The sequence below is a fragment of the Chiloscyllium plagiosum genome, unplaced genomic scaffold (genome assembly GCF_037043375.1).
Source record: "Chiloscyllium plagiosum isolate Xiang-an unplaced genomic scaffold, Cpla_swu_hap1 HiC_scaffold_1, whole genome shotgun sequence".
NCBI classification, from domain to species: domain Eukaryota; kingdom Metazoa; phylum Chordata; class Chondrichthyes; order Orectolobiformes; family Hemiscylliidae; genus Chiloscyllium; species Chiloscyllium plagiosum.
The window spans coordinates 135,502,074-135,516,101 of NW_028270139.1; the positions used below are offsets into that span (position 1 = coordinate 135,502,074).

The 14,028-nt window shown below is 42.6% G+C and overlaps 1 protein-coding gene across 2 annotated transcripts in view; it reads left to right on the top strand.

Moving 5' to 3' along the window:
* Positions 1 to 14,028, top strand: part of letm1 (leucine zipper-EF-hand containing transmembrane protein 1) — a 90,042-nt gene that overhangs the window by 44,240 nt on the left and 31,774 nt on the right. For both annotated transcript variants that reach the window (XM_043711899.2, XM_043711983.2), the window contains exons 6-8: positions 4,806 to 5,009; positions 11,886 to 12,005; positions 12,950 to 13,081. In XM_043711899.2, the coding sequence (XP_043567834.2) occupies positions 4,806 to 5,009; positions 11,886 to 12,005; positions 12,950 to 13,081 (456 nt within the window). The remainder of the gene's footprint in view (positions 1 to 4,805; positions 5,010 to 11,885; positions 12,006 to 12,949; positions 13,082 to 14,028) is intronic.

Below are 14,028 nucleotides of genomic sequence, written 5' to 3' on the forward strand. Positions count from 1 at the left end.
GTGGTTGTTCATGCTCAAGCAGCAGATGTATATTTCAAACAATTTGTACCCATGTGGTCTGATACAAGGACGCAAGGATGGTGCTTGCTCATGCCAAGGATGCATGGTGGAATCTTTAAATGTGGGGAGGCTGTGGTGCTGTGGTGCCACAATCCGACTGTCCCCTGGTTAAACAGAAAACGAGCACTGTGCTACAAGACCGCTTAACACTGGAATCAGCATGATGATGTGGAATGTTAGACACTTTTTCTGTCATTTTGAGAAGAACAAAACCAATCTGCCGAAATACTATCCTATTAACCAATCCCCTACTAAATGATGGAAGGTATGCAGACAGTGCTATCAAGTGGCATTTACTGTTGCTAAGCTTGGGAGATGGTGAGAAAACAGATCAGTCAGAGACTGGTGCAGTTGAGCAAAGGAGTGAGTCAAATAATCAGGACAGACAGGAACAAAGGAGAGAACGAGGTAGGACTGGTAAATAAAACTGCATTCTATTTCTATGTGAAAGGCCTGATAGGTAAGGCAGATGAACTCTGGGCACGGTGGGAACGTGGGACTGGGATATCATAGCAATTCCAGAAACGTGGCTTAGAGAAAGACTGGGCTGGCAGCTTAATGTTCCAGGGCATGAATGCGACAGGAAGGAGAGAAAGGAGGACAAAAGAGGAGGACTGGTGCTTTTGAGAAGGAAAAACATTACAGCTGTACTTTGGGAGAGTATTCCTGGGAGGATATTCCTGGGAATACATCCAGTGGAATTATTCGGGTGGAACTGAGAAATAAGAAAGGGGTAATCGCCTTATTGGAATTGTACTATAGATCCTGCCTTCGCAGGAAACAAATTTGTAAGGAGATCTTGGTTATCTCGAACAATAACAGGATGGTAACGATAGGGGATTTTAATTTTCTGAACATAGACTGGGACTGCCTTGGAGTTAAGGGCTTGGATGGAGAGGAATTTAAGTGTGTACAAGAAAATGTTCTGATTCAGTTTATGTACGTACCTACTAGAGAAGGTACAAAACTTGACCTTCTTTTGCTAAATAAGACAGGGCAAGCGACTGAGGTGTCAGTGGGGGATCACTTTGGGGCAAGTGATCATAATTCTATTAGTTTTCAAATAGTGATAGAAAAGAATAGACCAGACCTAAAAGTTAAAGTTCTCAATTGGAGCAAGGCAAATTTTGATGGCATGAGGCAAGAACTTTCAAAAATTAATTGGGCGGTGGATATTCGCAGGTAAAGTGAAGCTGGAGGTGGAAAGTCTTCAAAAATGAGATAACGAAAATCCAGAGAGTGTGTTCCTGTTAGTGTGAAGGCAAGGCTGGGAGATGTTGGAAATGCCAGATTACTAGGGCAATTGAGGTTTTGATCAAGAAAAAGAAAGAAGCATACATCAGGTATAGACAGGAGAGATAAAGTAGAAGAGTATAAAGGCAGGAGGAGTATACTTGCAAGGGAATCAGGAGGGCAAAAAGGGGACATGAGATACTTTTTGGATTCTCCACAACCTTATTTGCCAAAGGGATTCTGCAAATACATTAAGGTTAAAAGAGTAACCAGGGAGAGAATGGGGCTCTTTAAGGCAATCCATGTGTGAAACCGCAGGAGGTGGGGGAGATACTGAATGAGTACTTTGCGTTATTGTTTGCTATGAAGAAGGATATGGAAGCTAGAGAATGTGGAAAAATAAACAGCAACACCTTGAAAAATGTCCTACTTTCAAAGGAGGAGGTGCTGGGCATCTTAAAACGTATAAAAGGTGGATAAGACTGATCAGGTGTACCCTGGAACCTTGTGGGAAGCCTAGGAAGTGATTACTGGGCCCCTTGCTTCGGTATTTGTATCATTGATAGCCATGGGTAAGGTGCTGGAAGACGGAGGGTTGGCTAAAGTGGTGCCAACCATTTAAGAAAGGAATAAGGAAAAGCCAGTGAACTATAGACCCGTGAGCCTAGCTGGTGCTAGGCAAGTTGTTGGAAGGGATCCTGAGGTACAGGATTTGCGTGTATTAAGAAAGGCAAGGACTGATTACGGATAATCGATGTGGGCTTTGTGTGTGGGAAATTGTCTCACTAACTTGAGTTTTCTGAAAAAATGACAAAGCGGATTGATGAGGGCAGAGCACTGGACATCATAACATGGACTTCAGTAAGGTGTTCAACAAGATTGCTCATGGTAGACTGGTTAGGAAGGTTAGATCATGTGGAATACAGGGAGAACTAGCCATTTGGATACAGAACCAGCTTGAAGGTGGAAGACAGGGTGGTGGAGGAGGGTCGCTTTTCAGACTAGAAACCTGTGACCAGTGGTGTGCCACAAGCAGGTGCAGGGTTAACTGCTTTCTGCCATTTATATAAAATGATTTGGGTGTGAACATAGGAGGTATAATTAGTAAGTTTGCAGATGACCCCAAAATTGGTGTAGTGGACAGCCAAGAAGGTTACCTCCAGAGTATAATGAGACCTTGAGCAGGTGAGGTGCTATCTGAGAAATGAGGGCAGGATTGATACACTTAGAGTCATAGAGAGTTATAGCATGCAAACAGACCCTTCAGTCCAACTCATCCATACTGTCCAAATATTCTAAATAATCTAGTCCCATTTGCCAGCACTTGGCCCATATCTCTGTGAACCTTTCTGATTGATATACCCGCCTTCAACACTTCCTCTGGCAGTTTATTCCATAATCACATCACGGCCTATGTGAAAATGTTTCCCCTTCGGTCCCTTTTTAAATTGCTCCCCTCTCACCCTAGTCTCTGCTCTCTAGTTCTGGACTCTTTCCCCACCCCAGGAAAAGAACCTTTTCTATTTATTCTTTCCATACTCATGATTTTATAAACCTTTATAAGGTCACCCCTCAGCCTCTGACATTCCAGGAATAAAATCCCCAGCCTATTAAGCCTTGTCCTGCAGGAGAGAACCCTTTCAAGTTTCTTAACATCCTTCCTATAGGAGGGAGACAAGAATTGCACACAATATTCCAAAAGTGGCCTTACCAATATCCTGTACAGCTGCAATATGATCTCTCAATTCCGATATGCAATGCTCTGGCCAGTAAAGACAAGCATGCCAAATGTCATCTTCACTATCCTATCTACCTGTGACTCCACTTTCAAGGAACTATAACCCTGTACTCCAAGGTTTGTTCATATAACCTTCCCAGGTCCTGACCATTAAGTGTTTAAGGCCTTCCCTGATTTGCCTTTTGAAAATGCAGCAACTCACATTTATCTAGATTCAACTCCATCTTCCACTCCTTGGTCCATTGGCCCATCCGATGAAGATCTTAGTGGTAAGGTTGTGGAGAGTAATGAAGGGGAGCGCCAAGAATCAAAGGGACCATAACGTGCGTGTCCACTGGTTCCTGCAGGCAACAGGACAGATAGAGAAGGTGGCTAAGGCATTTGGGATACTTACTTTCATTAGCTGAAGCAGAAAGTTTGAGCAGGGAGGTTATGCTGAAGCTGCATAAAATGTTGGTCAGGCCACAGCTTGAGTATTGTGTGCAGTTCTGGAATTGACATTGTAGAGGGGGGAATGTGATTGCATTGAAGATGGCACAGAGTAGATATACCTGCATGTTACCTGGGCTGGAGAGTTTCATTATGAAGAGTGATTGGTTAGACTGTGATTGTTGTCCTCGGAGCAGAGGAGATTGAGAGAGGACGTGATTAAGGTGAGTAAAATTGAGGGCATAGTAAGAAAATACAGGAAGGAATGTTTCCCTTTGGAGGGATCAATGACTCGGCGTAGATTTAAATTAAAGGACAGGAGGTTCAGAGGGGATGAGGGTAAATATTTTTTCACCTCGAGGGGAATGAGAATCTGAACTCCCTGCATGTCAGAGTTGTAGAGGCACAAATCCTCATTAGGATTTGTGACATGCAGGGAGTTCAGATTCCCATTCCCCTCGAGGTGAAAAAATATTTACCCTCATCCCCTCTGAATAATATTTAAATGTGCACTTGTAATGCAAAGCCATGCAAGGCTCGAAGCCAAGTGATAGCATATGGGATTAGAATAGTTAGGTGGTTGTTTTGACTGTCCACATACTCTAATGTACCAAAAGGCCACCTTAATGTTGGAGACTTTTGATTTGAACTTTGTCATCTGGCAAAATGCACTGCAGGAACTCTTTAAGACTTATGCAACAGCACCTCCCAAATCTATTATCTTTTGCAGTCTAGAAGAACCAAGACAGCATGTCTATGAGAACATCAGTGCCCCAAGTTCCATTCCAAGTTGCCCACCAATCTTCCTTAAAATGTTGCAATTCCTTCAGAATTTTCAGCCACAAATATTGGATTATCTACGCAAAGGCATGAAATGTCCCTTCATCACATGGGTTGGAGAAGTTCACACACGTGACTCATCACTATTTTGCAGGACAGTTCGGGATGGGCTATAAATGCTATATGATTTAAGCCAATGAAAAATAAATCCAAATGCTGTAAATGCACAGAGTCATTGCTGTAAATGCACACCAGAAAGCTCAGCCGAGATTTTGTGGTAACCATGATGGTATTATTGTCAGCATTTGTCAATACTCCTCTGCACTTTTTTTTTTGTTTAGCAACTTCTATATTCCAAGTGCAAGTTTAAATATGGAAGTCAGGAAGATGCTGTTGGTGATTCTGACATAGGTCGTCAACATCCCCTTCCCCTGAAGGGATTAATTTCTTTAAACTTTCCTGGTTCGCTATCAAAGAAAATGCTTCTTTGGAAGATTGACTTGATTACATTTATAATCATCTTTTAAATTGTGACAATGCTTGAAGGTAATATTGTTCTGTTTAGGTTCGAGATTCTGGAGAGCGACCGAGTAATGAGGAGATCATGCGTTTCTCTAAATTATTTGAGGATGAGTTAACACTGGATAACTTAACTCGACCACAGCTGGTAGCACTTTGTAAATTGTTGGAGCTGCAGTCAATAGGAACCAATAATTTTCTACGGTTTCAACTGATCATGAAGCTGCGCAGCATTCGTGCTGATGACCAGGTAATAATTGTATAATGTAGAGAAAAATAAAAGTCTGACCAGAGATGATCCATTGACATTAAGAGAATGTATTGTAGAAATTAAAATACTCAATCCTACAACTCATTTAATCAATGAATAATTAATTTGTTTGAATTTATTCAGTTAATCTCTGTAAAACCTTGGGTTTCACTTCAATTTATTATTCTGGGAGGAGGTGAGAGCCAGTCTGAGAGCCAATTGCTATGATAGCTGCAAGAGCCATTCCAGGAATAAATGAGATTTCACACATTTCACAGTATTATTAGCTTTATTCAAACAAGTACAAAATCAGTGATTCACATCTTGCCTATGTTGAAATGCTAGTTTGTGACACGAGTTGACTGAGCACAGGTCTCTTGTTTTGTTCTGTGGTTTGAAATTATTCTGTCTTCAATCTATCATCCTTGTGTGACAAGCCAGAAGAACCAGGCCTGATTAACTCAGAGAGTAGCTGCAACACGCAAACTAGGGATCGAAGACACAAAGTCCGATAGCACAGAGACAGACCCTTTGACCCAAGCTGGACCATGCCAACCAAAAATGTCCATCAATGCTAACTCCATTTCCTTGCACTTGGCCTGTATCTTCTAAATTTTTCGTATCCACGTATTTGTTCAAATGCCAACTGCCTTAACCACTTCCACTAGCAGCTCATTCCACATGGATGTCAACCTCTGTTTTTTAAAAAAAAAGTTGCTCCTCAGGTTCCCTTTTATTCTTTCCCATCTAACCTTAAACTGATACCTTGTACTCCTCGATTCCCCAACCCAGAAAAAGACTTCGTGCATTCATCCTATCTATGCCTCTCATGATCTTATACACTCCTGTGAGATCCCCCCTCCGTCTTCTCTGCTCAAAAGAAACAAGTCCCAGTTTGTCCAACTTCTCCTTATAACTCAGACCTTTGAGTCCTGGCAACATCCTTATAAGTTTCTTCTGCAAAATCTTTCCAGTTTAATAACTTCCTTCCTATAACAAGGTGACCAAAACTGAACACAATATTTCAATTGCAGCTTCACCAATGTCCTATACAACTTCAATAAAAGTTGTCAACTTTTAAACTCCCTGACTGATGAAGGCCAGTGTGCCAAAAGACTTCTTTACTGCCATGTCTACCTGTGAGTCCATATTGAGAAAACTGTGCACCTGAACTCCAAAGTTCCTCTGTCCCTCTACACTCCTTAAGGCCCGACCATTCACCAAGAAACTCCCACCTTGACTTGACTTTCCAAAATGCATGACCTCACACTAATCGATATTAAACTCCAATTGCCATTTCTCAGCTCAGTACCCACAGCTGATGAAGGTCCTGCTGCAATTTCTGATAACCTTCCTCACGGTCCATGATACCTCCTATTTAGTGTCATCTCTAAACTTCCTAATCATGTCTTCTACATACTCATCGAAATCATTGATATTGATAACAAACAGCAATGGGCCCAGCACCAACCCCTGAGGGACTCTGCTAATCACAGGCGTCCAGGCCGACAAGCATCCTTCCACTATAACCCACTGCTTCCTGCCATCAATTGTGTATCGAATTTGCCAGCTCCCCCTGGATTCCATTGATCTAATCTTCCAAAGCATGTGGAACATGATCAAAGGCCTTATTGACATCCATAGAGACTACACCTACTGCCCTGCCCTCATCAACCTTCCTGGTCACTTGGAGTTATGACTCTAAGTCATAGAGATGTACAGCATGGTCCAACCTGTCCATGCCAACCAGATATCCCAACCCAATCTAGTCCCACCTGCCAGCACCTGGCCCATATCCCTCCAAACCCTTCCTATTCATATACCCATCCAAATGCTTCTTAAATGTTGCAATTGTACCAGCCTCCACCACATCCTCTGGCAGCTCATTCCATACACTTATCACCCTCTGCGTGATAAGTTGCCCCTTACGTCTCTTTTATATCTTTCCCCTCTCACCCTAAATCCATGCCCTCTAGTTCTGGACTGCTTGACCCCAGGGAAAAGACTTTGTCTATTTATCCTATCTATGCCCCTCATAATTTTGTAAACCTCTATAAGGTCACCCCTCAGCCCCAGCCTGTTCAGCCTCTCCCTGTAGCTGAAATCCTCCAACCCTGGCAACATCCTTGTAAATCTTTTCTGGACCCTTTCATCAAAGAATTTCGAACAAATTTGTGAGGCATGATCTCACCACACACAAAACCATGCTGACTATCCTAATCAAATCCTGTCTTTCAAAATGCATGTATATCTTATCCCTCAGATACTTACCAACCACAGACCTGAGATTTACTGGTCTATAATTCCCAGGTTTTTCTTTGCAACCCTTCTGGAATAGGGGAACACCATTCACTATCCTCCAGTCTTCTGGGACCTCATCCGTGGCTAACGATGATGCAAAAATATCAGCCAGGACCCCACAATTTCTTCTCGAGCCTCTTGCAGTGTTCTTGGATATATCTGGTCGGGACCAGGAACTTTATCCACCTTAATACTTTCTAACCCATCCATCACCACCTCCACTGTGATGCAGATATGGAGAAAGTGAGGACTGCAGATGCTGGAGATCAGAGCTGAAAATGTGTTGCTGGAAAAGTACAGCAAGTCAGGCAGCATCCAAGGAGCAGGAGAAAACATCGATTCTCCTGCTCCTTGGATGCTGCCTGACCTGCTGCACTTTTCCAGCAACACATTTTCAGCTCTGTCCCTGAGATATGACCACTTCCCCAAGTTTCTAAGTCGTCTTGTCTTTCTCCATGCTCAACAGAGAAGAGAAATATTCACTGAGGACTTTGCCCATCTCGCCCATCTCCCACGGTTCTATAGATAAATGTACAGTTTGGTCCATGAGGGGTCCTATTCTGTCTTTCCTTTAATATACTTAACGAACCTCTTTAGATTCACCGTAATCTTTTGTCCTCCTGATTTCCTTCAGTAAACTCCTGTATCCCCAATATACCTCAAGGGATTCCCTGCACCTGAGCCATATCTCCTATTTTTTTTTCTGTCAAAGCCTCAATATCTCTCGTCGTCCACGGTTCCCTATACCTGTCAGCCTTGCCTTTCACCCTCACAGGAGCATATAGATATTGAACTATAGCTATCTCACTTTTTTAAAGGCCTTCCTCTTGCCGGAGGTGTCTTTGCTTACAAACAAACCACTCCAATGAACCCCTGCAAGCTGCTGTCTAATTGCATCAAAATTTGCCTTGACCCAATTTAGAATCTGTGGGCCAGTTTTGTCCCTCTCCATAAGTCAGTTAGAGTTCAGGATGTGCCAGTGCCACATGCTAGTGAGAGTAAGAACAGAAGGATATGGCAGGCGAATGCGTGGCTAAAGAACTGATGCAGGGAGCAAGGATTCAGATTTATAGATCACTGGGTCAACCTTGAACATGACAGGGAGCACAGCAGTTCAGGCAGCATCCAAGGAGCAGTAAAATCGACGTTTCGGGCAAAGGCCCTTCATCAGGAATACAGGCAGAGAGCCTGAAAGGCGTCCAGTCTCCCCAATGTAGAGGAGACCGCATCGGGAGCAACGGATGCGGTCTCCTCTACATTGGGGAGACTGGACGCCTCCTAGCAGAGCGCTTTAGGGAACATCTCTGGGACACCCACACCAATCAACCATACCGCCCTGTGGCCCAACATTTCAACTTCCCCTCCCACTCTGCCGAGGACATGGAGGTCCTGGGCCTCCTTCGCTGCTCCCGCACCACCAGATGCCTGGAGGAAGGACGCCTCATCTTCCACCTCGGAACACTTCAACTCCAGGGCATCAAGGTGGACTTCACCAGTTTCCTCATTTCCCCTTCCCCCACTTCACCCCAGTTCCAAACTTCCAGCTCAGCATTGTCCCCATGATTTGTCCTACCTACCTATCTTCTCTTCCACCTATCCACTCCACCCTTCTCCCCCACCTCGACCTATCACCTTCATCCCCTCCCCCACTCACCTATTGTACTCTATGCTACTTTCTCCCCACCCCCACCCTCCTCTCCATTATCTCTCTACCCTTCAGGCTCTCTGCCTGTATTCCTGATGAAGGGCTTTTGCCCGAAACATTGATTTTACTGCTCCTTGGATGCTGCCTGAACTGCTGTGCTTTTCCAGCACCTCTCTAATCTAGACATTAAGTGTGTAAGTCCTGCTAAGATTTACGTTCCCAAAATGCCACACCTTGCATTTATCTGAATTAAACTCCATCTGCAATTTCTCAGCCCATTGGCCCATCTGATCAAGATCCTGTTGTAATCTGAGGTTACCCTCTTTGCTGTCCACTTCACCTCCCGTTTTGGTGTCATCTGCAAACTTGCTAACTGTACTTCTTATGCTCACATCCAAATCATTTATGTAAATGACAAAAAGAAGAGGATCCAGCACCGATCCTTGTGGCACTCCACTGGTCACAGGCCTCCAGTCTGAGAAACCACCCTCCACCACCACCCTCTGTCTTCTCCCTTTGAGCCAGTTCTGTATCCAAATGGCTAGTTCTCCCTGTATTCCATGAGATCTAACCTTGCTAATCAATCTTCCATGGGGAACCTTGTCAAATGCCTTAGTGAAGTCCATATAGATCATATCTGCCACTCTGCCCTCATCAATCCTGTGAGTTACTGCTTCAAAAAACTCCATCAAGTTTGTGAGACATGATTTCCCATACACACAGCTATGTAGACTATCCCAAATCAGTCCTTGCCTTTCCAAATACATGTACGTCCTGTCATTCAGGATTCCTTCCAACAACTTGCCCACCACATGTCAGGCTCGCTGGTCTATAGTTCCCTGGCTTGTCCTTACCACCCTTCTTAAACAGTGGCACCATGTTAGCCAACCTCCAGCCTTCCAGCACCTCACCTGTGACTATTGATGATACAAGTATCTCAGCAAGAGGCCCAGCAATCACTTCTCTAGCTTCCCACAGAGTTCTGGGGTACACCTGATCCGGTCCTGGGGATTTATCCACTTTTAGGCATTTCAAGACGTCCAGCACTTCCTCCTCTGTAATATGAACATTTTGCAGAGTGTCACCATCTGTTTTCCTACAGTCTATATATTCATATCCTTTTCCACAGTAAATACTGATGCAAAACACTCGTTTAGTATCTCCCATTTTCTGTGGCTCCACACAAAGGCCGCCTTGCTGATCTTTGAGGGGTCCTATTCCCTCCCTAGTTACCCTTTTACCCTTAATGTATTTGTAAAAACCCTTTGGCTTCTCCTTAATTCTATTTGCCAAAGCTATCTCATGTCCCCTTTTAGGTCTCCTGATTTCCCTCCTACTTCCTTATACTCTTCTAAGGATTCACTCGATGTATCCTGTCTATGCTTCCTTCTTTGTCTTGACCAAACCCTCAATTGCTTTATTCATCCAGCATTCCCAATACCTACCAGCCTTCCCTTTCACCCTGACAGGAATATACTTTCTCTGGATTCCCGTTATCCAATTTTTGAAGGCTTCCCATTTTCCAGCTGTCCCTTCACCTGCAAACATCTGCCCCCAATCAGCTTTTGGAAGTTCTTGCCTAATACCGTCAAAATTGGTCTTTCTCCAATTTAGAACTTCAACTTTTAGATCTGGTCTATCCTTTTCCATCACTATTTTAAAATGAATAGAATTATGATCGCTGGCCCCAAAGTGCTCCCCCACTGACACCTCAGTCACCTGCCCTGCCTTATTTCCCAAGAGTAGGTCAAGTTTTGCACCTTCTCTAGTCGGTACATCCACATACTGAATCAGAAAATTGTCTTGGACACACTTAACAAATCCCTCTCCATCTAAACCCTTAACACTATGGCAGTCCCAGTCTATGTTTGGAAAATTTAAATCCTCTACCATAACGACCCTATTATTCTTACAGATAGCTGAGACCTCCTTACAAGTTTGTTTCTCAAATTCTCTCTGACTATTAGGGGGTCTATAATACAATCCCAATAAGGTGATCATCCCTTTCTTATTTCTCAGTTCCACCCAAATAACCTCCCTGGATGTATTTCCGGGAATATCCTCCCTCGGCACAGCTGTAATGCTATCCCTTATCAAAAACGCCACTCCCCCTCCTCTCTTGCCTCCATTTCTATTCTTCCTGTAGCATTTGTATCCTGGAAATTAAGCTGTCATTTTTGAGATTTCTTGTTAATAGACTAGTTTAGAATATCATCTTTGCTCATTGGTTAAGGGTAAGGGAGGTATACTGTTGACATGTAAAAGACTTGGTTTGATGTGAGCTTGCTTTTTTGTCCTTTAAAAGGCTGCATGTTCATGTTCTGTGATATAAAGCTAAGTGTAGGAGTGCAGTCATTCGTGGGTCAAGTGGTATGTAGGTGTCGCACATTGGTGACCATTAAACAGAATGCATTTTGAATCCTCACTTGTTTTATCAAACAAAATTAAACATACTTTATGAAACTGAACTTAATTAATTGACTTCTGTGCATGAGCTTCACCTTGATGTACTTCTTATCAAATTAAAGTAGTCCAGGATCCAGGTTTTATTTGAATAGAACAATCATAAATCTATGTTCTCAATTTAAATATAATTCATATTTTCAAACATGTGAGCATTCATCTGAGGATTTACTTTCTGGCTATCTCTCTCCTACTCATAAGCCCAAGGTGTTCTTGCTTGGGGAACCATCCATTCCAGTACCTATCATAAATTAATATTGTGGTTGAAAATGAAATATTGGCAAATAGTAGCTGCTTGGGTGGCGTCTGTGGAGACGGTGTTAATTTTTCAGGTTGACTAACTTTATTCTCACACTTCCGCCCATTCTCTGTTGATTTAACTTTATGTTGCAGTTCAGTTGGATTTGTTTTGCTCGCTTATGGATGGTTTGTTTAAACTGGAAAATCTCAATCTGTTTTGCCTACAGTTGATTGCAACAGAAGGAGTAAATACACTGAATGTAAATGAGCTGCAGGCAGCTTGCCGGACCCGGGGAATGAGAGCACTCGGGGTGACTGAAGCGCGCTTACAAGAGCAACTTAAGCAAGTAGGCAAATCATTACTAATATTTTTAATTATCAGTAATGGTGTCATGACCTGTAACCCAAGACAGTTTTGTGAAAAAGTAACCAAAAATTAGCAATGTGAAATTTATCTAAACATGGATTTCACTGTCACAGTTACACCCCAGTTTCTTGAAGGGAAATCCTATACACCAATCCTGAATAGTAACTGAGTAAATGTTGAGGATGTTTTTCTTTCATGCACTTGCGCCAGTTATCTACAGTACAATTTTCATAAAGGATGAAGTTACAACTATCTTGGGAAGCTATGAGTAATTGAAGAGGTCTATGAGGACCATAAGCATAATAAGGAAGCTAATGGAATATATTTTTAAAATATGCTGCGAGAGATTTACAAAAGGTAACTGGACTTGGAGAAAAATGGTTTTGAAAGAATCGTCAAACAAGTGTTTGGCAAATTTACTCAGAAACAATTCTTAGAACTTAGATTATCCTTGAGAATAAGCCCCTTTCTCCCTGTGCCTGTTCAGAATCGAACTGTAGCTCAAAGGTTCACCTGAGAAATTAATGGGGCAAAGAGCTCTGCACATATTTTAACACTAACCCATTCTGTATTGATTTTCAGCTTACATTTTTTAATCTGGCACCCACGTAAATTTTCATACTGTCAGTATGTTAGTTATGTAGACACAACTTGCTGGCAATAATTTTAAAAGCTACTAGCACCCCTATCAGTAAAAATGAATTTGAACATGCACAAAAAAGTGGCCTTTTATCTGAGTAGTAAGTAAATTTTGAAGTCCAAGATGTCAATATTATACCACGCTTTAATGGTTGAATTTTTACTCAGGTTAGACGCTTTTGAAGTATTTAGTTGAGAAGTGTACCAACTAACACACGTGTGTTGGTTTATTCTGCTTAAACTATTCTTGTGTTTCAACTAAAGCCTGCTGTCTTTTTCTTGCAGTGGTTGGAGCTCCATCTGAACCAGCAGATTCCAACATCACTCTTGCTTTTGTCCAGGGCTATGTTCCTTCCAGATACCCTTTCACCTGCTGATCAGCTTACAACAACTTTACAGACGTTGCCAGATAGTGTGGTAAGTGATTTGCCCACGTTAGAACTGCATATTTAAGCAATTGTTTAATACTAAATCTTTTAAGTATTCTTTGTTTTTGTGCTTAAGATGTGTTGGATGCAATTACATTTTAATCATCATATTGTGAAGTGTTATGTTTTTGGCTGTTCCTAATGTCAGGTGCTCTGTTTTCTTCCCACTATCCAAAGATGTGCAGGTTCAGTGAATTGGCCATGGTAAATTGCCCATAGTGTTCAGGGATGTGTAAGTTAGACAGAGGTACATGTGGGATGATAAGTTATGGATCTGAGTGGTTACTCTTTGGAGGGTTAGTGTGGACTTACTAGGCTAAATGGTCTCTTTCCACACTCTAGGGATTCTATGATTTCTATGAAAAGGAAAAGCTCTCAAAAAGTAGGCTGTGAAATGTCAAACTGTGGTGCAAAGGAAGAGCATAGAAAAGCCAGAATGAGGTATAAAGTGCAGGATTAGGGAGGTCATGTTGCGGCTGTACAAGACATTGGTTCAGCTACTTTTGGAATATTGTATGCAGTTCTGGTCTCCTTCCTATCGGAAGGATGTTGTGAAACTTGAAAGGATTCAGAAAAGGTTTACAAGGATGTTGCCAGGGTTGGAGGATTTGAGCTATAGGGAGAGGCTGAAAAGGCTGGGGCTGTTTTCCCTCGAGTGTTGGAGGCTGAGGGATGATCTTATAGAGGTTTACAAATGATGAAAAACAATGGACCTAGCATCAATCCTTGTGGCACACCACTGATCACAGGCCTCCAGTCTGAAAATCAACCCTCCACCATCATCCTCTGTCTCCAAATGGCTGGTTCTCCCTGTATTCCATGAGATCTAACCTTGCTAACCAGTCTCCCATGAGGAACCTTGTCGAATGCCTTCCTGAAGTCCATATAGATCATGTCTACCACTCTGCCCTCATCAGTCCTCTTTGTCACTACTTC